Genomic DNA, 25,693 nt, shown 5'->3' on the forward strand with positions numbered 1-25,693 from the left:
TTTGACTAGCTTGTATGCACTCTCTCAAAATAAATGAAGACCACCACTATTTATAATTGGAAAAGTCTTCCTAGCAATGAATAAGAAGGTAATGGTAAAGTAAATAGAGAAGAAAAATGTCCTAGAAGTTACCTAAATTATAATGAATAATGAGAAATAGAGAGTGAAGAAGTAATGGGATACAAAGCCACCAATAAATTGTGACATAATGTAGCAAGAAATTAGTAACATATGCAATTACTTCAAAATGTAGTAATTCTATAGAGTAAGACAGTAGCAATTAATATTGTCATTACCCCCCACCAATCAGTTGTAGGGATGAAATCCCTTATGGAATCGCTTACTATTTCTGAATTTCAAAAAATAGATCAAAATAACTGGGATATTATGTGATTTATTAGTATTTTAAATCTTAGTTGGTATTCAAAATATCTGATTCAAGTAGACAAAGAGATGGTTGAATCAAAAAAAATTGTTTAAAGTTTGATTTTTTCATAGGGCAAGACAATATGAATGTTCTATCATGTTCCATCAGTACTCTAAAGGGGTTATATACGATATATCCGGTGTGGAAGTAGGCCAACATTTCTATTGGCAATAGGGGGTTTCCAAGTACATGGCCAAGTACTTATTACTTCTTGGGTTGTAATTGCTATCTTATTAGGTTCAGCCACTATAGATGTGCAGAACCCACAAACCATTCCAACTGGGATAAGAGTTCAAAAAGAAGAGTTATTATCACACGAAAGTCGAGTCAAAGAAGGAAACTACAAACAAACGAGAAAGTAGAGTTAAAGAAGGAAACAAATAAAAGAGGAAGTTGTGTACGAAAAAGATTTGTAATAAAAGGCCAAACTAAATCCTTTTTGTAGTACAACTTTAATTCTTTTCTTTATGCAAATCGGACACCAACTTTCAGACTCTATAAAAGGATGGCAAGGCAGAAGGGATAAAAAGTCTTTTTCATAATCGAGAAACGAGGGGAAGAAAGAGTGAAACAATACGCAAAAGCCTACTAAATTGAGAGTTCATAGGAATAGAACTCAAGAAGTTCTATAGTTAGAATTTCTTTTGTGAAAATGTATCTTTGATTCATAGTTAGAGTCATTGTCATAGAATTGTTGTACAAGAAATGGGTTTGGCTTCTTGTAGAGTTGAGTCATTGAGAGATTTGTAACAAGAGGTCGATTTGGCCTCTTGGAGAGTAGAGTTAGTCGATTATAGTTAATCGAGATTTTTTGGTGAGGTTATTGATTATCGAGTTGTAATCGTAACATAGTTGTTAAAGAATAAAACAAGGGTTTTTTCCTTGAGTGAGAAAGCTTTTAACGAAAAGTATTTATGGCTTCTAAGTGTTCTGTCATAGGCAAATACACAAGAACCTGGTTCTTGTTCTAGGGGAAAGGTTTCTTCAATTGGTTTCAGAGCGGGTCTTTTTCGTTAAAAGATTCATATCTTGAAAAGAATCAATGGTAGCACCACCCACCCCACAAGAAGGAGCTTCACAAACTCGACCACCATTGTTCAATGGAAAATACTACGGATGGTGGAAAATTGCATGATGGATCATTTTATCGGAGAAAACCCCAATTTATGGGGAGTTATTCTGGATGGACCAACTATACCTATGAAAACTAGAACTGATGGAGTCACCAAGATCCCAAAAGAAAGGAAGGAATGGGACGTTGCAGACAAACTAGCTGTCCATAACAATGCCAAGGCCAAGAAAATCTTGATATGCGGTATAGGTCCAGATGAATGCAATCGAATTTCATCATGTCAGGATGCTAAAGCTATATGGGAAACATTACAAACTGCTCACGAGGGAACAACGCAAGTAAAAAAGTCTAAAATCGATAACCTAAACAGGCAATATGAATTGTTTCGAATGGCAGAGGGTGAAACCATACAATAGATGCACACCAGGTTCACCTCAATCATTAATGAGATGTACTCCTTGGGAGAAATAGTTCCGAATGGAAAGGCAGTAAGGAAACTCTTAAGTGTTCTCCCTGAATCATGGGAAAGCAAAGTTGAAGCAATCACTGAAGCTCGTGACTTGGATGCACTAGCTATGGACGAACTAATTGGAAATCTCATTACATACGAACTCAAGAAAAATCAAGAAAAAGAAATTGGAGGGAAGAGAAATGAAAGGAACCTGGTCCTAAAGGCTACTGTACCAGAAGACTTGAAGGACGAAAATATTGGACTAATGACCAAAAGGTTTTCTAGAATGCTAAAGAGAGGGCAAGTATTTCAGAGAAGAAACCCTCAGAAAACCAATGAGAATACAAAAGAACAAGTGTGTCATAAGTGTGGAAATACAGATCACTTCATCAAGTTTTGCCCACTTTGGGCTTTGGAGCAGAAAAAAGGCACTTCAGAAAAAACAAGGGAAATCAAGAATGACAAATACATTTCCTTAAACAGATGATTGACGAATCAAGAAGCAGATCTATCAATGAAGAAATCCTTCGTAGCAATGGGAAACCTATCTGAAGAAGAATCTGAGGATGGAGAACTGGAAAATAAGCACTTTTTGCAATCAAGCAAGCTGATGAATATGACTTTCTTGCTCTAGTTGCCATATCAAAATCAGAAGAAGAAGAAGAAAGGAACATCGGTAAATCACAACAAACAATCCAAGCACTTATGGCTAGATCAGATTCTGAAGAGGATGAGGAGGAAGACATACATGGCAAGGTAAGCCTTCATCACGTAAAAAATAATCTTAGTTCATACTCAAAAAGAGAATTAGAGTCCTTATTGTACACTCTCATTAATGCATATCAGTCTGCAGACTCAAGAAAGGAACTAATAATGGAAGACTATGCATCACTAAGAGAAGAAAATGAGAATCTTGAAAAACACAATCATCACTCTTTAAGCAAAATAACAGAGCTAAATAATAACTTAGATTCCATGACTAAGAGGAATGAAGAGCTAAACAAAGAACTTCATATGATTAAAGTTGAAGCAGATAATACCGTGAGATGGACCAGGTCCTCCATACTACTCGATAATATTCACAAAAGTCAAACCTCTACAAGACATGGAATAGGTTTTGACAAAAATTCCCAAGTGAAAAATCCCAACATAGACTGACTATGCTTACATTGAGGGTTAACTGGGCATAAAAGTAGTCATTGTCATAAGAAATTAACTACTCATAAAAATAATCTAGCCTTCTTAAGGAAACCACATCCTAAGAGAGTTACAAAACAAGTTCCCAAAACTAAACCCCTCCCTAAATGGGCTAGGAAGAATCTCATTCATCCTTTCTCTAATAAACAGGGACCCAAGTGGATCTGGGTACCCAAAACTAACCCATAAATGTTGATTGCAGGATCAGTGAGGAGGGAGCTAAAGCAATGGTACATGGATAGCTCGTGCTCCAGGCACATGACTGGGGACAAAAGTAACTTCCTCTCACTGAGAAACTTCAAAGGTGGAAATGTGGCCTTTGGAAATGGAAAAAATGGAGAAATACAGGGAATTGGACAGGTTGGGTCAATGCATGCTCATACAATTGATAATGTGTACTATGTGAAAGGACTACAACATAATCTGCTTAGTGTATCTCAAATGTCTGACAAAGGAAACAGTGTGCTCTTCACAGCTAAAGAATGTAAGGTGACAAACTCAGCCTCAAGAAACTGATTCTTCTAGGAAAAAGGCATAAGAATGTGTATAAAATGAATATCATGAATCCTCAGGAAAATACACTTAAGTGTCTCGGCGCAGTCACTGATTGCTCTATTCTCTGTCACAAAAGGATGGGACATATCTGCCTCTCGACAATACACAAGCTCATATCCAAGGACCTGGTCCGGGGGCTCCCAACTAAAAATTTTAATGAGTATAAGGTATGTGGAGCATGTATTCAAGGGAAACAAGTAAGATCCTCATTCAAACCAAAATTGATGGTTAGCACCACTAGGCCACTGGAACCACATCACATGGATTTATGCGAGCCAATGCGTGTACAAAGCAGATGAGGTAAAAGGTATGTATTCGTGATTTTAGACAACTACTCAAGATTCACATGGACATTATTCCTTGCAACAAAAGATGAGACATATACCATGTTTGAAATCTTCGCAAAACTGGTCCAGAAGAAATTCAACAAGGAAATCACCAGCATCCGCTCCGATCATAGACTAGAGTTTGAAAACTCAAAATTCTTGGAATTATGTTCCACAAATGGTGTTGAGCATAACTTTTCAGCACCTAGAACACCACAACAAAATGGTGTAGTTGAACGCAAGAATAGAACACTGGAAGATGTCGCAAGAACCATGCTGATCTCAAGCAATCTTCAAATGACCTACTAGGTTGAGGTTGTAAACACGACATGTTATCTCATAAATATATGTATGATTAGATCGGTGTTAAACAAGACTCCATATGAACTATTGAAAGGAAGAAAGCCAAACTTAACACATCTTAAAGTTTTTGGGTGTACTTGCTATGTGCATAATAATGACAAGGATGCCCTAGGAAAATTCGATGCCAAAAGCAATGAAGGATTTTTTCTCGGTTATTCATCACAAAGTAAAGCCTACAAGGTACTTAACAAAAGAACAAATTGTGTGGAGGAAAGCATCCATGTTATCTTTGATGAAGGAAATAGCTTAATTAAAGGGAATTCAGAAAATGATCAAAATGAAATAGGGATGCCAAACCCATCAGAACCAAAAATAAATGAACCAGATCCCATATCCCCACAAAAAAACCATGTAACAGAAGATGAAAATACTACTGAATCAGGTCCCCTTCCCTCTGAAAACACTCATGAAAGTCAGCCTTACAGCTGGAAACACCAGAGCTCACACCCTATACAAAACATCCTCACTCCTCTAGATTCAGGAATCCATACAAGATCCAAACTACAAAACATATGTGCATTCTCAACTTATATATCTTTGATTGAACCAAATAATATAAAAGAGGCATTGTTAGATCCTGACTGGATTACTGCTATGCAGTAAGAACTGAATCAATTTGAACGAAGCAGGGTTTGGAACCTGGTCCCACGACCTCAAAATAGAACAGTGATAAGAACAAGGTGGGTTTTCAGAAATAAACTTGATGAACAAGGGCAGGTCACACGCAACAAAGCTAGACTAATTGTACAGGGATACAATCAAGAAGAAGGAATAGACTATGATGAAACTTTTGCCCCCGTAGCAAGAATGGAAGCAATTAGAATGTTGATAGCATATGTTGCTCACATGGAATTCAAGCTCTATCAGATGGATGTCAAAAGTGCTTTTCTAAACGGTTGTTTTTAAGAAGAGGTATATGTCATACAACCCCATGGCTTAAACCTGTTAAAATTATGTGTGATAATTCCAATGTTATTTGTCTCTCAAAAAATTATGTGCACCATTCCAGGGCTAAGCATATTGACATAACACATCATTTTATTTGAGATCATGTTTTAAATGGTGATATTGAAATTGCTTTCATTAGTACTGATTTTCAATTGGCTGATAATTTTACTAAACCACTTTTGGAAGAAAGGTTTTGCTCTCTTAGAAAATCTCTTAATATTGTCGAAAATCCCTTAATTTACTGAATTGATTTCTTACATTTATTGTGTGCTCATCTTTCCATATTTATGTTCCCTTGATTATTGTGTTTCATTTTATTCTTCTACTTCTCCTCTTTATTTACGACTGGTATGTCTTTTCTTTTCCCCATCCGTCATTTCCCTTAAGTCATGTCAAAAACCATTCATTTTTCCTTCCTTCTTTGCCTTTATATCTCTCTTCTTGGATTTGTTCTTCTATTTATCTTCCTCCTCCACTACTCGTAAGTTCTCTCGCAACAAGAACAAGGGCAAGATACCTTGTGCTATCTTCATCGATTCTAAGAGTTCAGACGATCTTATTCATCCCACCTCGGTTGCTTCGTCTCGAGGTAAGTTTCATGTTGATTCTGATGATTGTGGCTCTTCTAAGAAGAAAATTAAGTTTGCTTTCGTCAGTTCCCTTGATACTAAAGTGGATTTTTGGAACGCGTCTCATGAATCTCTCTTTCATTCTCTTAAAGATAAAACCCATGTGCATGGAAGGGTTGTTGATCTTGATATTCTATCTTCGTTGGACTGCCATATAAAAATACTTTTTGAGTTTTAGGGTTGGGTTCTATTCACATGGTTGCATATGATCCCCATGTTTGTCTATTTTATGCTAATCTTCTCTCCCCAAAAGTTGGTGAAATCGAATCCTTAGTTCTGGGGAAGCGTTTTTTATTGACCATAAGAAATTTGATTTTATGATTGGTATTTCTTGCTTTGGGATTATGGCCCTTCCTAAGAACTGCTGGCCAACTAATTGTGATGTTTTGTATGATCAAGCTAAGCGTGAACTTATCCTTGACCCTTCAAAACCTATTCCCCCTCATCTAGGTCCTAAATACCTTCATTTTGAATCCCGTGTGATTGCGCATATTGTTGGTACTACTCTTCTTCCTAGGTCTGGATCTCACTCTACACTCACTCAGCGTGATACCCTATTTGTCTACAGCCTTGTCTCTTCCATTAAAGTGCATATTTATTCCTTCACTCTCTCTGCTATGACGGATGTTATCTCTGACCCTCTAGCCTTCCGTTTGGGATGCTTCTTACTCGTATTTTTGAACATCAATTCTTGTGCCTCAGCGACTTTTCTCCAGTGCTTATCAAGCAGTATTATAACTCTCGTGCCTTCCAAAGCATGGGCTTCATTCACTCTGGGTCCTCCTGGATTCTCAAGGCAGACTCTGAAGATTTAGGTGATAAGCATGAGAAGGGTAAAACATCATCCTTAACCTCTGTTTCGACTGCCAAACTCAATACTGCTCTGGAGAATATTGATGCAATGCAAGCAAAGTTGGATGTTGTGTCCATCTCCGTCTCTCAGGCAGTAGATGTCATGACGAAACTGGCTACCATGGGGGAACAAGTTGACTCTTTGAAAGACCTTTTGCTTGTTGCTCACTATAAAATTTACAATGTGAAGGATGTCTCTAAGGAAACAGGTGCTGATGTGGCTAGGATTTGCTTACGACTAGATCAGATTGTGAAGGAAGCCATCAAGATTGCTACCAAGGTTCAACCTGTCTCAAAGGCTATCTCTACCTCTCTCTCTTCCAAGTTTGAGGAGATGTCTATAGCTATTGTCAACACCCTGACCTATTTCCTGCGTCCTCATTGATCCTCTGTTGCTCATATCTTATTTTGATATTGTTTTGATTATTGGGTTGTGTTACCCATATTAAGACTTTGTGGTTCTGCTATGTTTTTTTTTGTGCTGAAACTTTATGTTCTTTCCTTTTTGATGATGCCAAAGGGGGAGAATATTATTATCTATATTATCTAACTGTTACTTGATAATTGATGCATTACTTATTGTTATTGTTTTCTATATTCTGCTATCTATCTGTTGCTTGTCTATTATACTTTATCTCTCAGATATTATGCTAAGTACAAGGGTTCAGATTTTCCAAGACACAAATAATTCAGCTCTATAGAGCAACTACTCAGGGGAGCCGGTTAAAATCTCAGTCAACTACTCCTCACTACATTCAGGGGGAGCAAACCACAACCTCAACTTCATAGAGTCGACTACACAAACAGGGAAGTATTACTACTATATATTGTCATCATCAAAAAAGTGGAGATTGTTAGTGTAATGTTTTGATGATAATCAACTTAACTCTTTCAGGACAACTCAACTCATTAAAAAGGAAAGAATCAAATAAGAAGAAAACTCTCACAATAAGATCGAAGATCATCAATTATAAGATAACCAATCAAGGAGGCTGAAGTCTGAAATGCACAAATCAAGGAAGATTACAAAACAACTGCCGATAAATCAAAAAACTGTAAGATCTCAATTAGATCTCCAACAGCCATAGTCAATCAAGAAAGCTGCAAGAATGAATCAAACAAGAAAGGAAGGGATCTACAACGGCTATATACAACTCAAGGAAGCTGCAAGAATGAATCAAACAAGAAAGGAAGGGATCTCCAACGGCTATATACAATCGAGAAAGCTACTAAAGTAAAGACATAAGGAAAATATCACAACGGCTATCTGCAAGCAATTAAGGTTGAATAAATGGATAAGCCTTAATCTTTATTCTTGGAAAATAAGGATATCTTGCCTTTTTTCCAAGGATCAAATCTGTTGGGTTGCCATCTCTTCACAGGACAAGATTCAAGTCTCGACTCTATAAAAAGATATCACACTGCAAGTGTAAAGATTGTACAACGATTCTGACTCATCTTACTACTCCCTACTCTACTTTTGATAAACATTGTAATCTTACTGAATGAACAAAAAAAAAAGAGAAAATATTGCTGGTAAGGCGTTGTATCAAAACAAAATAGAGAAAAGAGAATTAAGTGACGTTCTTTAAACTACACTCAAACCTTGTACTCATATCAAGAAGTTTCGAAAGCCAGAAGAGAACACCCTTGCAACCTAAGGGGACTGGACGTAAGATCCATCTTGGATCCCAACCAATATAAAACATCTGTGTCAAGTTTACTTTCCGCATCTAATGCTTTATTTATATTGAACTGCTAATTGTCATCGACTGAGTTGTATCTTAAGTCAACTACATTCAAAAAAAAAATGAAAAAATAGAAATTCACCCCCCTCTTGCACTTTCACTATGGTGGAGCCGCTATAGCGCCTGCATGACCGTTATAGCGGGGATGATAGAACCAGACCCTAAATAAAATTATGTCTTTTATTTTTGCTCTCACTTTTCATGAAGAAAATATACGAGGGTTGCTCCAAAAATTCTAATAAGTCGCTCTCAGTTTGGAAACCATGGAGGGAACAGATGTCAGTGAATGAAGGCTAAAATCCAAGGATTCCAAGTCGACATTCATCGGGATTCGCCCCACAAAACTAGAAACATGTGTTCTAATTTTTTCAGGAGTCGCTTGGCATTCAAGTAGGCTAGGTTTTATTAACTGAGTAGTTAGACCTATCTTTACTTATAGAATACCTTGTAGATTCCTGGAGGTTTCATGCATAGTCCCTCAGGCACGGAGTCCAGATTAGTTTTGGTTTAGGTCAATGATGAATTTGAATGGTCATTGTTGAACTTATGATTGTTGTTGGGGGTTATCTTGGGGAAGGTAATTGTGATGATTTGGGAATGATCAATAAATATCAAAGAGGAATCCTTTTGGTAGGTGATGGTTTGTTGTTTTCTTGTTTATGCTATATATGATTGTCATCTACTTCGTTAGTAATGCATGGATGATATATGATTAGGGAAAAGGAAAGAACATGATATGAAATGGAAGATGTTATCAATCGCATGCAATGAATGTATTTACTTGAGCATACAATTGTGATTGTTGTTCATTGTGGTGGTGATTATGTTATCTTTTTTATGATGGGATTGGGTACCATGCCAGTACATATAATTATTGGATCAAATACATATATTTAATGTATCGGGTACCATGCTGGTACATATATTTATTGGATCAGGTATCAAGCCGATATTTATACATATACTATTGGATCGGGTACTACGCCGGTATACAAATAATTAGAATGGATACTAAGTCGGTACACTAACATTTTGTATATGTTTTGTTTCATAAGAGAATGGTGGTTACTTCTTCATGACATGATTGTTACATGTTGGCCCCATGGGCGGACCATGTTTATTTATGGTGTCATCTATGTTACATATATGTTACATGTTGGACCTGAGGGATTGGGTTGGCGTGTTCAAATGCTAGGGTGCCTCTTGTGTATACTGGGATTTCATGCTAACCATTATAGATGATGATTAGGATATTTGGGGGTACAAGTTACTGGAACAGTGTAAAGAATTAAGTGTGCCTGGTTGTGAGTGCTAAGTTGGGGTGAGGACAGGAAGTTTGGGTTGTCTTATAACTGTTTTTATAAATGTACATATCTGTTTTTTCTAAATTGTGTTACCTGTCATATCTCATATAATTGAGGTGTGGTTAACGCAAGGTGTTGGCATGAGAGCTCGATGAGGATGGATTCTCTATATGATATATGGGAGTTAACTATGATTTGATATGAGGATAGAATAACATAGATGGTAAAGTCGGTAGTGGAAGGAGGTGGGTTACTTAAGGTGTGTGAGTTCTAATGGCAAGATTTTTTTAGCTAGAGTTTTCAGATCAGTTCAACCCATCCTAACCCAACCCAAGCCTCATGGGCCAAGAAATTTTATAGGCTAGGGAGGGTCAGCGCTTCATTCGAAAGATCCTGGAAATAGTCAACCCAATCCAACCCTAGAAGGGTAGCAAGCTAGGGAGGGATGTCACAACTGAAACCGATATGAGTGGCACCCACACTTAAACCACCCATGGGAGAGCACTCTACCAATCCAACCCGAATACATAGATAACTAACATAAAAATTTCTAAAGCAAAAAATGGATTATGTTCCCATAGACAAAATTAGTTCATGTCCAATCATTATGTAGGAATTAACCCCCTAGAATCTGAAAATCATAGTACCAAAACTCTAATAAGTCAAGAGTATGGGGATGCAACCCCAAAACTTAAATGCTTTAAAGAAATTGTCTAAGTCCAGAATAGATACTAGAAATAACAAACTAATACATGGTAGCCTGGACAATGTGGTCACCCTTGGATTAAGATAGTGATAGGACCATAATTGAGGTCTCATAATAGCCGCCTGAATATGTCTTATCCTCAATCAAGAAAGAACAAGTGTAGTATCAATACACAACCACCGTGTACTAGTAGGATCATACGGCTAATTCCAAAACATGAATGGAAACAGGTAACTAAATTACAATAATACATGTCAATACATATATCAAAATTACAACATATATAGATTCCCAATCACAAACCTTGACTCAACCAGTGCATGCAACTTGTCCCACATTATCACAAATGCACATACCCAATCCTCTCATAGAACCCACACACACTATTAATGTATTGGAGCAGCACCCAAACCAAGCATTGTTAGTTACTCATACCAGACATAGTATCCAAGTCAAGTCTTAGTATCATGTACCAACATGGTAACTGAAACGAACCAATAAGCACAAACAACATGCACAATCATAATCACAATGAACAACCAACTTGAAACCACAAATACCTAAATGCATGAGATTATCAACACGATGTCATTTTACATTAGCCTCTTAATTTTCCCCACATGGATCGGACAAACAATATTACAAAGCAATTAACATCAACACATTACATAAATTAGAAACAAACAATCATCTCCTACCTCGAAACTAGCATGGATGCTCTAAAGAACTTGAGTTTTTCCTTTTTGTAATGCCTTGACTTTTTCTTAGTCTAAAACAATAATAAAACACAATAATCAATGAAAAATGGCCAAATCAAACCCAGATTATTACTTAATCATATCCCTATGCCAATTTCAAAATCATTCTACCCAAATTAGGGCATTTTCCACTATTAATTTAAGTTAAAACCCTTCCCTAAGCGTAACACCCTAGATTCTAAGGCTTAAGAATCAAAATACAAGCTGAGGGAATAATTCACTTACCTTTACCAAAGAAATTGGTTGAAAAACTCTAAAACAATGCCCTAAATTACCCTTTCTTTTTCCAAGAATGGAGTTGTAGAAAATAAGAGGTTTTGAGACTTTTTCCGTACAAAAACCTGACTAACCCCACTAAATCGAACTGACCCGCTATAGCGTCATGAACTACTGTCTATCTATCTATGAAGCCCTTACTAACTTAGATGGATGTCGAAACAAGACCCACGACATCCTAATAACAAAACTGAAATGATAAAACATAAATGAGGGATCCTCCGGAAGGAGGCTCACCAAACAACTGTGGAAATGCAACTGGATCAACGAAGCACTAGTTGATGATCCTGGTTACCTGTATCTGCATCATGAAAAATGCAGGACAAATGGCGTTAGTACATGAAATATACGAGCATGTAAGGGGAATACTAAATATAACCTGCAAGGTTGAATTGATAACAAGGAAACATACTCCTCTCGACTTTACTCAACTCAAAAACTACTCATGGATACTCAACTCAATGCAATACAGAACGAAGATAAAAGAGCAGTTTATATAAAACATGTAAAACAATAATAGCAACTCAATGTATTTAAAAATACAATAATAACTCAGTTTGTATATAAAGGTACAAAATACTCTGTTTGGGAGATTCTCTAACCGACAACCATCACTATGAGTTATGTGATGATACATCGTCTAGTCCACGCTGCCAGAACTGTTCTATACTTTGTCGGGGTATAGAACTCCTCAACTAAGTGGATCCACTAGTCTATGCTTAAAAGAAATAAGGAATCATATAAAAATTATAACCCTTTCTACCCACGTTGGCTACATGGTAAACGGGGGCTGTGAGTTGTTCGAACTCTCCCTCATATTGAAGCTCAATACTACTCCCAAAATATAACTTAGCTCATTATGTTATCAAGAAAACATTTCCTCTTCCTCAACTTTGAGATTATTACTCAAAAGGTTTTCTCTTAAAAGAGATAGTTCTCATGAACTCTTTTGAAAATCGGTGTTTCCTCTTTTTCTTAAATGTAAAAATATTTGCTCTTGGAAATACTTAGTTCCCATATATCATTTTAAAGAAAATGAACTTAACTCTACCTTTCCTCAACTCAAATGTTCACGTCTTAAAACAAGTTTTAAAAGATTGTAAAAAGACTTCTCAAAATGACTCAAAAGAAATCTCAAGACTTAACTCTTAACTCTACCTTGAATTTGAATTATGAATTCAAGGTTATGATTTATGATATGAAGGATATCGTAATGATTAAATGATTTTTAGATAGTTATTAATGAGAAACGATTGAAAAACACTGTCTGGGGAGCAAGTCCGCGACGCGGAGATGAATTTTAATATTTGATCGCGAAATAATTTTTGAAACAGTGGAGCCGCGTTCTCTCCGCGATGCAAAGAGAGAAATTTCTCTCTGGGGGAGAAAGTCCGCGATGCGGACTTTGGTGCCAATTTATGTCCGATCTTTTCTTCTTCTCCCAAACTCGATTCAATTGATACCCACTGAAATTCTAAGGTAAAAACTCTCGATTTCTTATAACCCCAAAGAATCCCAGTAAAACCCACTCAAGAACTATCAATTTACTCAACTACTTAACAAAATCTTCGCCTCAAGAACACAATCAAACATCATGATTCAAGAACGAATAATAACTCTTAAAGAAACTCATCAAGAACTTAATTCCTCAATCTCTAAGGATTAATTCGATAATGTAAAATATGATTGGCGTGTGGGTAAATGAAGCCAACACTATGAAAACTTACATACCTCGATTTGGCGAAATAAATCCTCGTTTCGCAAGAAACCTCAATTGTTCTTTCTTTTCCTCTTTTCTCCTCTTGAACTCTCTTCTAAAATCCTAAGCGTAGTTTAGGATTGTAAAACTGACCCAAATCAGATTTGATCCCAAAATAATTACTAAAAATGTTTTAATCTGATTCGGTAAGGAAAAGACTAAAATACCCCTCATATTTTTGGGTAACTTTCTTTAACTGGACAACCCGACTTCGAACGGGCATAACTATCTCATACGAGCTCAAAAAATAGCAAACTCGGTGGCGTTGGAAGGAGGATTCCAAGAACTTTCATTTGATATCTTATGGGCCACTTAACTCATCATGTACTAAAAGTTATGGTCGTTTGAATTTGACTCAAAACTCACAACTTAAGCATAACTTGTAAAATTTCAAATTTGGATCTTTCCAAATTAATTCTTTCTAATTTTATCTTTTTCTAAGGCGGGATGCTACACTTATGCAGCCATTTCGTGCTCTGTGTGCTTTGTTACTTTGCTGCTACAAAAATAAAAAAAAACATGTTTTTTGGGTGATAAACACATTGCAATATTACTAACTTCTCAGCCCGATATGATGTTTAAACACTTGATCCAATGATGATGAAGAGATTTGTAGATCAAAATACAGATGAAGAAGAAACCTCTATTACGCTATATTTGTTTCTTCTGAAGAGTAAAACTGAGTACCCCTACTTTTTGTGTGATCTCTAGAAACATTATATGCGCAATAAAATATGTCTGTTATTCAAAAGTTAGAAACATAATAAGTTTTAAAAAATCCATTAAAAAATATGTGTTCACATTTTTAACCTAAGGTTTCACAACATATGCCATCTAATTTCAAGGGGATGAAATCATCATGTTTTGGGGAACTCAAGTTATTATTATGAATGGACCAAAAATAGCATAAGAGACTATGAGTGGAAAAGTTTGGGGTAAAGTGCCTTGAATGGTAACAAAGGTAAAACAAAGATTAATTTTAACGTTCTACTTTTAGATTTAATTTAACAGTCGTAGTCGTCTTCTGACTTCTTTGAAATTTTGTTCTTGGTTGAGAGTTATTTTATGGTTTATAGTAACTAGATAGCTAATTGCAGAACACATCTATACTACTTGGAGAAACTCATAGGATAAACATATTGAATTTAGGAATCTCTTAATATTCTCTTCTTTTGCATTCACTTTAGGAACATTAATTCAACATAGGAGCTCACTTGGCTGCTTAACTTATAACATGTAATGTATTTACAACTTTATGAGTGATTTCATATTATTTTAACTTGTGCTATGAATATGAAATTAATTGAAGCTAAGTGTTAAAAGTATAAGCTCTAACGCTTGTAGATTCTAGATAATTTCTCTCAAAATGAAAGCTGATGAGATGTTGGTTGAAGATGAAAAAAATTTGAAGCATCAGAATGAGAGGTTGACTTAGTGGTAAGTTTCCTTCAAAGCTCCAATATTGAAATCGAGGTTTCGATTCATGCTACGAGGTAACCATTGTTTTTGCGTGAAGCCCACAGCCAAAACAACAGAGAGGTAGAGGTCTTTTGCCATTAATTTCAATTAATCTTTGTACTATAAATTAGTATGTGTATTATAGCCATAGACGAATAAATCTACCCGTCCATCCCTTCCCCTCCACAATCACAAGGTACAGTAAAGGACAACAGTGATAAGACATGGACTAATAATTGTAGATCGGAGGGAAGAAAAAAAAAACTTTGAGTCAAGTTCGAATCAATGATTGGAGACTTCATCATTGACATTAATTATGCTATTATTACCACCAAAAGACAAGAATGGAGTTGAAACTTGAACTGTTAATAAACTTCATTTGTAGCAACCGGTTAGGTAGTTTTTCAAATTTGCATAAAGAGTAGTAACTCTAGCAAGTAACATCATATTCCCTTCTTTTTGGGTCAATATGTGTCATAAGTTTTTACGTTAATTATGTGTTCTTACTCTTCCATACAGTTTTGGGGAGATTAATCGTGCCGAAATTAATCATTATTCATTATTCGTTATTCGTTATTCGTTATTGTCCAATGATAAACTCAGAGAACTCAAGGTTTCTGAAGTTGTCAGTGGCCACTTTGAATTAAACAACTCATCATTTGAAGGACATTTCATAATAGTTTGAATATCTCTGTAATCTTTGTTCCTCAATCCAAGTAAATATTGTGAAGTGTTAATATGTTGTAAACATGATACTTATGTTTTCTCTTTTAGTATTTTTATATTAAATTTCTTTTTATCAATCTTGTGAAGTACTCATAATATAGAGAATAATAACAGTCATAGGCATGTGCCTTGCACATGCACCACATATCTAGTATATTATATTTACACATAATACGGTAATATTTACATATTAATTTTTAGCATATGAGCTTGAGTGGAATTAAGTTGGAGTTCCCAAAATATTTGGAGGAAAGTAAAATAAGTTAACTAATTTTTAACGTTAGCTAGGTTTTCACCATATACTTCTAAGAAAGTCCTTTAAATAGTGTTAAATCATAGGATGTATATTACTTATTGTAACGCCCCGTACGAAACTAGTAAGACCTAGCTAAGGCTTGACTGAATCTAGTAGGTTGACCTACAGCCTCACCTGTTAGTTTATGGTTGGAAACATGTTTAAATGATTAAAAATGGCTATTGAAGTTAGTTTGGTGACTTTAGAGGTCAAACGTCAAGAAACGACCATGACGTCCGGAAACTAGTCTTTGGTGCTAGTGTCTTGTCGTGGTATTTGGTGTGTTGTTTGAGGTCTAAAACCCATAGGAGTGACTCTTATTCATAGATGGACATGTTTAGGGTCCAAACGACTGGGTACGACCACCCAAGGGGTCCATGAGGAGGCCCCAACCTTTGGCCAAAAGCTGTCAAAAACAGCTTGACCTACGAAGGGCAGTGATGGGCCGTCACTTGACCTACGTCCCATAGGTAGGTCTCGTGGGTTGAGACTTAGTCTCCCCACCAAGACCTCCCCAATCCCCCTCTCTGAACCAAATGACGAGAGAACAGCACGGGCCAGAACTCCACCGACAGTCCGTAGGTGGGTGGCCGTAGGTGCAGCCAATTTCCAGCCTTCTAGTCTTAAATTGGTGATTAGGGATTAAGTTAGTTAATTGACTAAGGGATTAAGGGGTTGTTTAGCTAGTTGATTACTCACCTTTATAATCTAGCAAGACCTTAAGCTAAGTCATGAATTCATTTAGAACCAAGACCCTCAAAACAGTCCCCTAAAAAGAGTTTTTAGTTTTAAGTTAGGAGTGAGGGTCAACTTTAAATGGTCATATCTCATAGCTAAAAATGAATTAGGTGGACCACTACCTATCCAATGAAAGGTCTATGAGTCCTCTTTCCAACACCACTGAGTTTGCCCAATTCCGATCTCGGAGTAAAAAGTTATAGTCGAAATAGGGAAGTACTGTCAGAACTACGAAGGCCAAACTACGGTCCGTGACTCCACCTACGGTCCGTAGGTGGAGGGTGTAGATGCTGTCAGTTTTATGAAGTTTTTAGTTAAGTTGGGGGTTAATGTTTTAATTAGTTATTAAGTAGGGGTTAAGGGAGGTCGGTAAGGTGGTTAATTAATGGACTATATAAGCTTATAGGACCCTAAACTAATCCATTAATTCACCACAAGTCAAGACCCCAAAACATAACCCAATTCTTTTCCCTCCCAAAATTCTCTCTCTCAAAACTCTCTCAACTCAAGACTCCATTGAAGAACTTGGAAGGAGCTTAGCAAGGGCTTGTAGATGGGAGGTTTCACACGAAATTCATAGGGTTTAACTAAGGTATGGTTGCTCTTCACTCTTAGGATCCCTTTCCCCAAGAGGTCCTTCCAAAGATGGTTTTCAAAGTCCACCAAATTGTAGATTTCAATCCAAATTCGTGGGTCTCTTTCTAAAGTCGATTCCATTGATCTATAATGGTTATTTATGATTATATACGAATGTTTGTGGATGAATTCATGTAACACTTATGGTTTTTGAACAATTCCCCACAAGACCCATGATTTCCCTTTTCTTTCTCAATTCTAAACCCTAGCTTGTGTTGAATGATGATTGAAGGATGAAAATCTAGTAAGTTATTATGAAACTCATTATTGTATTATGAGGTTATCCTATATGATGTATGAATATCAAGAAAATAGGGTTGAATCTTGAAGAAAGCCTTGATGGCTATGAATGAAGGTTTTCAATTGGTAAGTAGTCTTCTATTGAATTGTTGATCCACTTGTGGGGGAGATGTTTACTTATTATATATCCTTTGAATGAATGGATTGATCCACTTATGGTGGAGGTGCTTACTTGTTAGTATGAATTGTAGTGTTGAGACAAGGTCCCTCTTCCCTACAACCCTAGTTATGACTAAGTATGATACATTATGAATATGAATGCGATGTTATGAACATGGTATGGTCTATATGTTGAATTTTATGAGGTTTTCTTCTGGAAGGACCCTACCCACATAATCCCCAAATGATACATGTCATGAATGATGTACTTGAATGATGAATATTAGATATGTGACTTACATAATATAAGATCCTTAAATACAATATATGGGAATTGTGCATGATTTGGGATATTATGTATATGTTATGACCCCCCCCCCCTTGACAAGGGAGGTTTCTATGATGTTAATGTTGTTGTTGTTGTGCCCTTGTGAGGACAATCATGCACACACACACTCCATGCATAAATATGAATATGATATCTCTATGGTGTCAATTGAAAGGCTAATTCTCATATGCACCTTTACATACTATTATGCATGAATTGTACATGACCATGAAGATATGACTATGTATGGTAGGATGTATGTATGTATGTATGTTATGGTATAATTGCTATATGAATGAAAGGTAGTTCTCATGATTATAGTATAATGTAAAGTGAAAGGTTTACTCACTTGCTAATTGTTTCTAAGGTGAAAGGATTGTTACTCACTTATGAACACATATGAGCTATTATGGTAAGATGTTTGCATAAGAGTCTAGTAAAGGCTAATGTGAACTTATGTGATGACTAAAGATGATTACAAAAGGGAATTAGATGCTTAGCACCGAAAGGGCATGTAAATGAGATGGGGGTCTCACGTTTAGTAAGTCCGGCTCCCCACATGGGTTTCCTCACATTTAGCAAGTCTGGATTACCCACGGTATGTGTTGTCTCATGAGATGGAAACCCCCACGTTTAGTAAGTTAGGGTTTCTAGAAGCAATATCCTTGACCCTTAACTATGTGCCCACATAGGACTCTAGCTTAGTGGATCCACCTAGATAGCTATGTACGAACCTTAGGCAAGTGTTAACCCTCTCTTTTCGGTGTGGGAGTAGAACACCGGATTCCATGTAGCTCTCATGGTCTATGTCGGTTATTGCAATATTTCCCTAATATAAAAGTAAAAGTAAAAGTAAATGAAGGTGTGAACTCTTACTAGGGCTTTCTTAAAGGGTTCTACATAGTGTAAGGGAGGGTATGGGACTTCTCTTGCACATTGGACTTGTGGGATCCTAAGGGAGGGTTGTAGTAGTGTTTCTCTTATGATTATAATGATTATGACTTATGTATGTTGAAGCTATGTTATGTATGATCATTATGAAGATGGTTTACCTATGGTATGGACTATTTGAATTATGACTAAGATGTATGATATGAACATGTTGTATGAACTATGACTTAATGGTATTGTTCTATCTTATTATGATTATTATGAATAATCCATGCTTTAATTGTATTATGTTAATGATTGACTTTTCTTGATATGAACTAATGTTTGTGAATGTCACCTTACTATGTGTATGACCTTTGGATAAGATTAATGTATGATAAGTACGAGCATGGTGATTCAAAGGTAATAGTTAGTGTAGGTAGGACTATGGACCCTACCTATGCATTGCACAAGTAGAACCTAGGGTTACATATGTTGTTATTATATTATGATGTAATGATATTAATGATTGAATATGCATGAGTAGTTTGTCTTGTAATGAGTAATATTGTATTAAGATTATGTGTAGAGACTATGTTTATGTAACGACTCGGAAAATGATAGAGTGAAACTAGAGCCTCACATGTGAGTTTGGAGTCGAGAACTTAATGAAATGATTATATTTGAATTTGGCCCAAAAGTTCTTAAAAATGTGCTTCGGAAGTTACCGGAAACTTGTTTAGCTGTATATTAAAAGATCCGTTTCGTTTTTCGAAAATCCGACTTCATATTCTTGTTTAGGGGGTCAAATTGAGTGGGAAATGGGTCTAACCCAAATTTTAGAGCAACCGTATCAAAATCCGAAATTTCCAAGTGAAGCCTTTTTCGAGGGTCTACTTTGGAGGATCATATCTCCTAGCACACAAATTATTTGGGTGGCCAATAATATATCCATGGAAAGCCCTTTGAGTTAGCTACCTAACTCACTTCGTTTCACCTCATTCGGAGTTCGGACGAAGAAGTTATGCCCATTTTTGTAAAATCTGTCCGGCAGAAAAAGGCAAATTCCAGTAGCTGATTTTACTGTTCATTTACTGTTCACCCGCCTGAAATTTTTTCTAAGTGTTGGACCATTTTTTTCAAAGGACTTATATTATTTCCTATATACCATTAGTTCATTCCCATCCCTAAAAACATTTCCCTCTCTACAATCCTCCATTTAAGAAGAAGAAGAAGTGGGAGCTAGGGCTTTGGATTCAAGGCTTTCTTCATCAAATTTCGTGGGAGATCATAGCAAAGGTATGGTGGTCTTGATCCTTGTCTAATTTTCCATTCAAGGAGCCAAATCCAAAGTTATTTCAAAGTATGAAAAATCTAGGTTTTCACTCAATCTCATGGGTTCTTCCACCAAATGGTTTTAAAAGGTTTCTAATGGCACTTTATGGTTATATTGTTGTTGTATTGACGATTTAAGATGAAAATACTCCATGAACCCATGATTTCTCTCTATTCCTAGTTTATGCCTTTATGAAGTGGGTTGCTAGATAATGAATGTATATGAATCAAACTTGTTTAAAGGTCTTTAGATTGTTGAAGTATGTCATTACCCATGCTTATTTTATGGTGTATTGTTGGTGTATTGGTATGTGAGGCTTATGGCCTTAAAGGCATAGTATGAGAAATTGGAGTGTTATCATGACATTATACGAATGAGAATTCAATGAAGATAATGTGATCATGTTATGAATGTAAAGGTGTTGTTGTAGGTTGTTCACTGGTTTGGTTGCATAATTACTACCCTATTTTCCATGCTCTTTGATTCCATTACATGCCTTCAAGGTGTTTGACAAAATGTCCAACTATGGAGAATTGATGAATCGATGCTTTAAAGTTTGAGTTATGAGATGTATGGAAATCCAGAGATGTGTTGATGACACTCATGAATGTTGATGATATAATATGAAGGATTCTTCAATATAAAGTATACCTTGAATTGGTAGGGCTTATGCATCATTTTCTTGTATAAATGATTATATTGTTGATTGTTGAATCCTTGGATCGGTAGGCTTATGGCACCCTTCCACACATACTTATAATGAACCTTGGATCGGTAGGCTAATGGCACCCTTCCATTAATGATAAGTAATGAACCTTGGATTCGGTAGGCCTATGGCACCTTTCCATAAAGGTTAATGATGAGACTTGAATCGGTAGGCCCATGGCACCCTTTCAAGAGGAGTTAATGAGTTTTCCTAAATGTACCTTGAATCGGTAGGCTTATGGCACCCTTTCATGTGTTAAATAATGTACCTTGAATCGGTAGGCTTATGGCACCCTTTCATGTGTGATGATGTCAAAGTAATGAACTATTCTATGGGAATGTAGGCTAAGCACCGAGCGGATTTGGTTAGATGGAAACTCCCCCGACAGTTAGGCATGAGTTTCAATGATCGTCTACCTTATCCCATAAACTATGTGCCCGCATAGGAAGCTAGTGGATCCATTAAGCTATATATATCGGTCTTCCTTAGGCAAGTAGACCACCTCTTTTCAGTGTGGGGATTCATGACACCGGATTCCATGACAAGCTCTCATGGTCTATGTCGGTTAAACGCTTACTTCCCATCATGTGAGATTTCATTATGGTTTATTGACAGGTTCTACAAAGTGTAGGTAGTAGTATGGGATGCTACCTATACATTGCACGAGTAGGCTTGGAGAGGGTCATAGTGAGTTTCTCTAAATCCTAATGACTGTGACATGAATGTACCCTAAATGAGGTTATTAAAGAATGTTGGCTCTTAAATGCTTAATATGTTATGCATGTTATACTTGGGTTATATTACGAGTTATTTTCCCTTGTCATGTCTTAATTAATGATATACCTCTTATGTATGAATATTGTGCAAAGGTGAAAGAAAGGAATGATAAGTTACTTTAAGTGACCTAAATGTGGTACCTTAGTATGGATGGTGGTATGGGACGTCATCCATACATTGCACGAGGTATAACATAAGGATTTCTTGAGGTGAAGGTCCAAGGTAAAGGTTTTCATGTTGATATTGTTTAAATGTGATATTATGACTTACTTGATGTTATGCTTGTCTTGTATGTCTTTTATGCTATTGTTCATGATATTTCAAAAAGGTGGCATAATGCATGGTTTCTAACTAAAATGTCCCTTTTTAAGCATGTTTTGCATGGTCATCATACTTAGTACATTTTGTGTACTAACCCATATTCTTCATATTTTTACTATAAGTGTAGGTTCCGGCAAGTGATCCCTCCTAGCTAGTTTGAAGTGTTGGATTGCTTTCCTCCAAGACTTGGTATGTCCTCATGGATTCGAGGACAAGACTTTTAAGTTCTTTTGTTCATGTAATAGACTTCTTTTGATTGTAAAGGGCCGTGTCCCTACTTATGTTTTGCGACTGTGTCTAAGATGGCCATGTGAGACTTAGACTTCCGCTGTGTGTTTTTTTAAAGTTGTTTTAAGAAGTTTAAATGTGTGGATGTAAATAAGTTTTTTATTATTATTCCGCACTATTTTCATTATTGAATGCAATGAATGACTATGTGGCTTGTATAAGACCCCTTCGGGGTCGAGTACGCCTTGTTACGACTTGGGGGTGCTCCCGGGTCGTGACAGTTTATGGTGATGTTATTATCCTTTGTGCTTTGATGAACTATATGTGTATTGCTTGTGACTTGTGATTCTCCAACTCTTTCAAGATGATGTTCAAAATGTTCATAAAGCATGGTTTCTACTAAATGTCTTTTTTAAGCATGTTTTAATGGTTTTTATGCATGGCTTCCATACTTAGTACGAGTGTTGTACTAACCCATATTTCTTCTACATTTTTACAAAGTGTAGGGTTTGGTGATGTGATGTCTTATGCTTGGAAGTTAGGTTTCTAAGGAACTTGGGAATGAAGACTTGGGTAGTCTTCATAGTTTCGAGGATGAACCTACCTCGTACAATTATGTCATTATGTCTTTATGTTTTATGTCTTTAGACTTGTGTAAGGGCCATGCCCCTAGTAATTATTATGTAAGGGTCGTGTCCCTAAGTTGTTATGAAAGAGTTGTTATTCTAAATGTTATAGATTGTTTGAGACGTAGTGTCATAGACTCTCTCTTATTTTGTATAGACTTCGATTGTAAAGAAAAGTTTAATTTTCCACTATTTTCATATGCTTTAATGTTCATGATATGCTAAGGGCTTGTATAAGACCTCCGAGAGGTCGAGTAGGCTGTGTTACAACTAGGGGGTGCTCTCGGGTCGTTACATTATATTTGTCTATGTCTTTGAATATGAATATTACTATTAATTTTCTTTTTTATCACATAAATAAGTATGAATTTCATTGTTTATAATTTTAATATTAAAATAAATATTCAAATTGCTTACTATTAATAGTCATTAGACTAAGGGAAAGAAAAAGAAATGAGGAAAAGAGGAAGAAAAAAATAAAATACTTGAAGAAACATATTTCTCTCAATTTAAATATTTCCCCACTGTTGCTGCTAATGAGAATATTGCTTCCTTTCCAAAAAAAATTGGTGGAAGAGAAGCAAGGAAATCTAGGCTATCGTTGTTGACGTCCCCTCCTCCGGGTTAAACATTGGATCCCACTTTAACGTTCTCATCGGGAACGACCAATCTTTTGAGTGATGTAAAAGGCAGGCTTTGATAGAAGATTAACATAGTCTTCTAATAATGTCGTCCTGATCAGCACATGTCTATTACTCAATAGTCCGATATTGCAATCCTCTTTTAATTCACATTGTTTGGGGATGAGTTTTCTCAGATCTTGTATATCTGGCCAGCCATACGAGAACTTCCCAATTACAACATATTCAAGATTCTCATTGACAATCATGTGATTCACCTCCTCTTGCTCCCATATTACTTGTGGTTTTCCATGCAGATAGGTAATCGGTTTTAGTGGAATAAGTTGAATGTGGACTGGTTTTGGTTTCAACTTCTTAGCATACGTGGATCCAGGCGCGGGCATTAACTGGCCTACCTCAGGAGGAGGCTGACCCGAGGCCATGGTGGCCATGGTTACCAGAAAATGGTAAATTATTGATGACGGCGGTAGGGTTTTCTAGAGAGAGAATTTTAATGTTCCAATTTTTTTGACTATGACTTTAATCTCTCTCAAATCGTCATATTTCAAAGCGCACTTGCAATTGATTTTTCAATTCTCTAGATCAATTCCATCTTTCATGAAAATACCTTTCAAGATCTTTACATCAGCCATGAATATTTCGAATTTCTCTCATTCGCTCACTTTAACTCTGTCTCTGCTTCCATAAATAACTCATTTCGGTGTTGCCTTCTTAATTGATACGACCTAATGAAGCGTAACGAAACCGAGGCAATTGAATCATATTTTGAATTTGTTAATCTCTAATGGACTTTCACTTATTCGGGGGAGATAATGCAGAGTAAGAGAATCCCTCAGAATGAATTCATGCCAATTTTTAAAATGTTCAAATCAGGATTAGTCAGAAATTGTTCAGCCTTCAAACAAGAAAATCATTTCCTTGTGCATTTTGTTGTGCACCAACTGAACATGTGAATTATTGAAGATGCAACAAAAACTGGAGTCGTTAATGAAGGTACAACATTTCTCTTTCTGGAAATATATATATTACAACTTTCCTTGGGTAATCAAGATACTTCAAACTTCCTTTGTAATTGATAGACTAATTATTTGCTTGACCAATTAAATTTGCTTCAGTTTCTGGAATGATCAATTGACATTAATTGTGCAGTCATTTCATGATATGTGTGCTTTGTTACTTTGCTGCTAAAAAAAACGAGAAATAGATTTTTTTGGCTAATGAACACATTGCAAATATTACTAACTTGGGAGAGTTGGCAAAATAGCCACCTTAAAGATTTAATGTGATATTAAGTCACAAGTCTTGAATAATTTGTGGTATACCCACTATTAATGACATCATCCACATGCCCTAATTGGCACATACAAAAGACCCCACTAAGTTTCCATATCTTCACTTTGGTCCCCCCTTCTTTTCCAAATAATTTGGAATTATATATTTATTTGCAATTGTTAAAATTTATATTAGATAAAAGAAAAGAGTCTCCAAACGGAAACAAAGCAGCTCGTTTTTGCTGCTGTCGATTTCGGTGAGTTTTTCGGCCATAATATCCATTTCCAAGATAAAATCATCATCATCTCCTACTCCATATTCATGTTTACTCCATTTTCTTTCAAAAACCAAGCTTCAAATTACTTTCCCACCATTTTTGAAATTTGAGAAATCTTCCATAATAATCACTTGCTAACTCATTATAGATACATTTTAGTAGTTTAAAAGCATTAAAAATCTGTTTCGCCATTGCATAAGCTGAATTTTGAACCCTTATCTCATCCAGTCGCATTTTTGTACGGATTTCGTACCTCATAGTCTGATACTCTAATCTATTATTGATATTTGTAGTTTATAATGGCAGTAGTTGAATTTGTTGTTGTTGATGGAGATTATATGGGAGTATGGGAGGAGACTCCCAAAAGCTGGAATTGGAAATCTTTTAGTAAGATGATAATTCCCATTGCGTTGCATCGCAATGGTTCATATGACGATATGATTGCAAGCGTAATTGTGGTCGGTGAGTTAACTTGCGAGCCAAATGACTTGGTGATTAGCTATCAAATGAATGGGAGGGGAAAAATACATCCCACATTCATAAAAATGATCGGCACGTTAGCTTGTACATGTTAGATATTGGTATTGATGGCTCTAGGCCTACATTGAGGATAAACGTCAATGCGAGGCCTCCAATAGAACCAACAAATTCATTTGACGACGACAATGATTCTATTGGAAATGAAAGA

At 36.2% G+C, this 25,693-nt stretch overlaps 1 protein-coding gene across 1 annotated transcript; it reads left to right on the top strand.

The window, feature by feature from the left end:
* Window positions 1-1,543: 1,543 nt before the first annotated feature.
* LOC125829112 (uncharacterized) lies at window positions 1,544-1,915 on the top strand. The gene has a single exon (XM_049508378.1). The coding sequence runs from the start codon at window positions 1,544-1,546 to the stop codon at window positions 1,913-1,915; it is 372 nt and encodes a 123-aa protein (XP_049364335.1).
* The last annotated feature ends 23,778 nt before the right edge of the window (window positions 1,916-25,693 follow it).

Source organism: Solanum verrucosum, unplaced genomic scaffold (genome assembly GCF_900185275.1).
Source record: "Solanum verrucosum unplaced genomic scaffold, falcon-dt-bn FXZP01000007.1, whole genome shotgun sequence".
NCBI classification, from domain to species: domain Eukaryota; kingdom Viridiplantae; phylum Streptophyta; class Magnoliopsida; order Solanales; family Solanaceae; genus Solanum; species Solanum verrucosum.

Excerpts from the sequence above, each read along its gene's own strand:
- LOC125829112 (XM_049508378.1), top strand. The coding sequence starts at position 1,544 with ATGGTGGAAAATTGCATGATGGATCATTTTATCGGAGAAAACCCCAAT.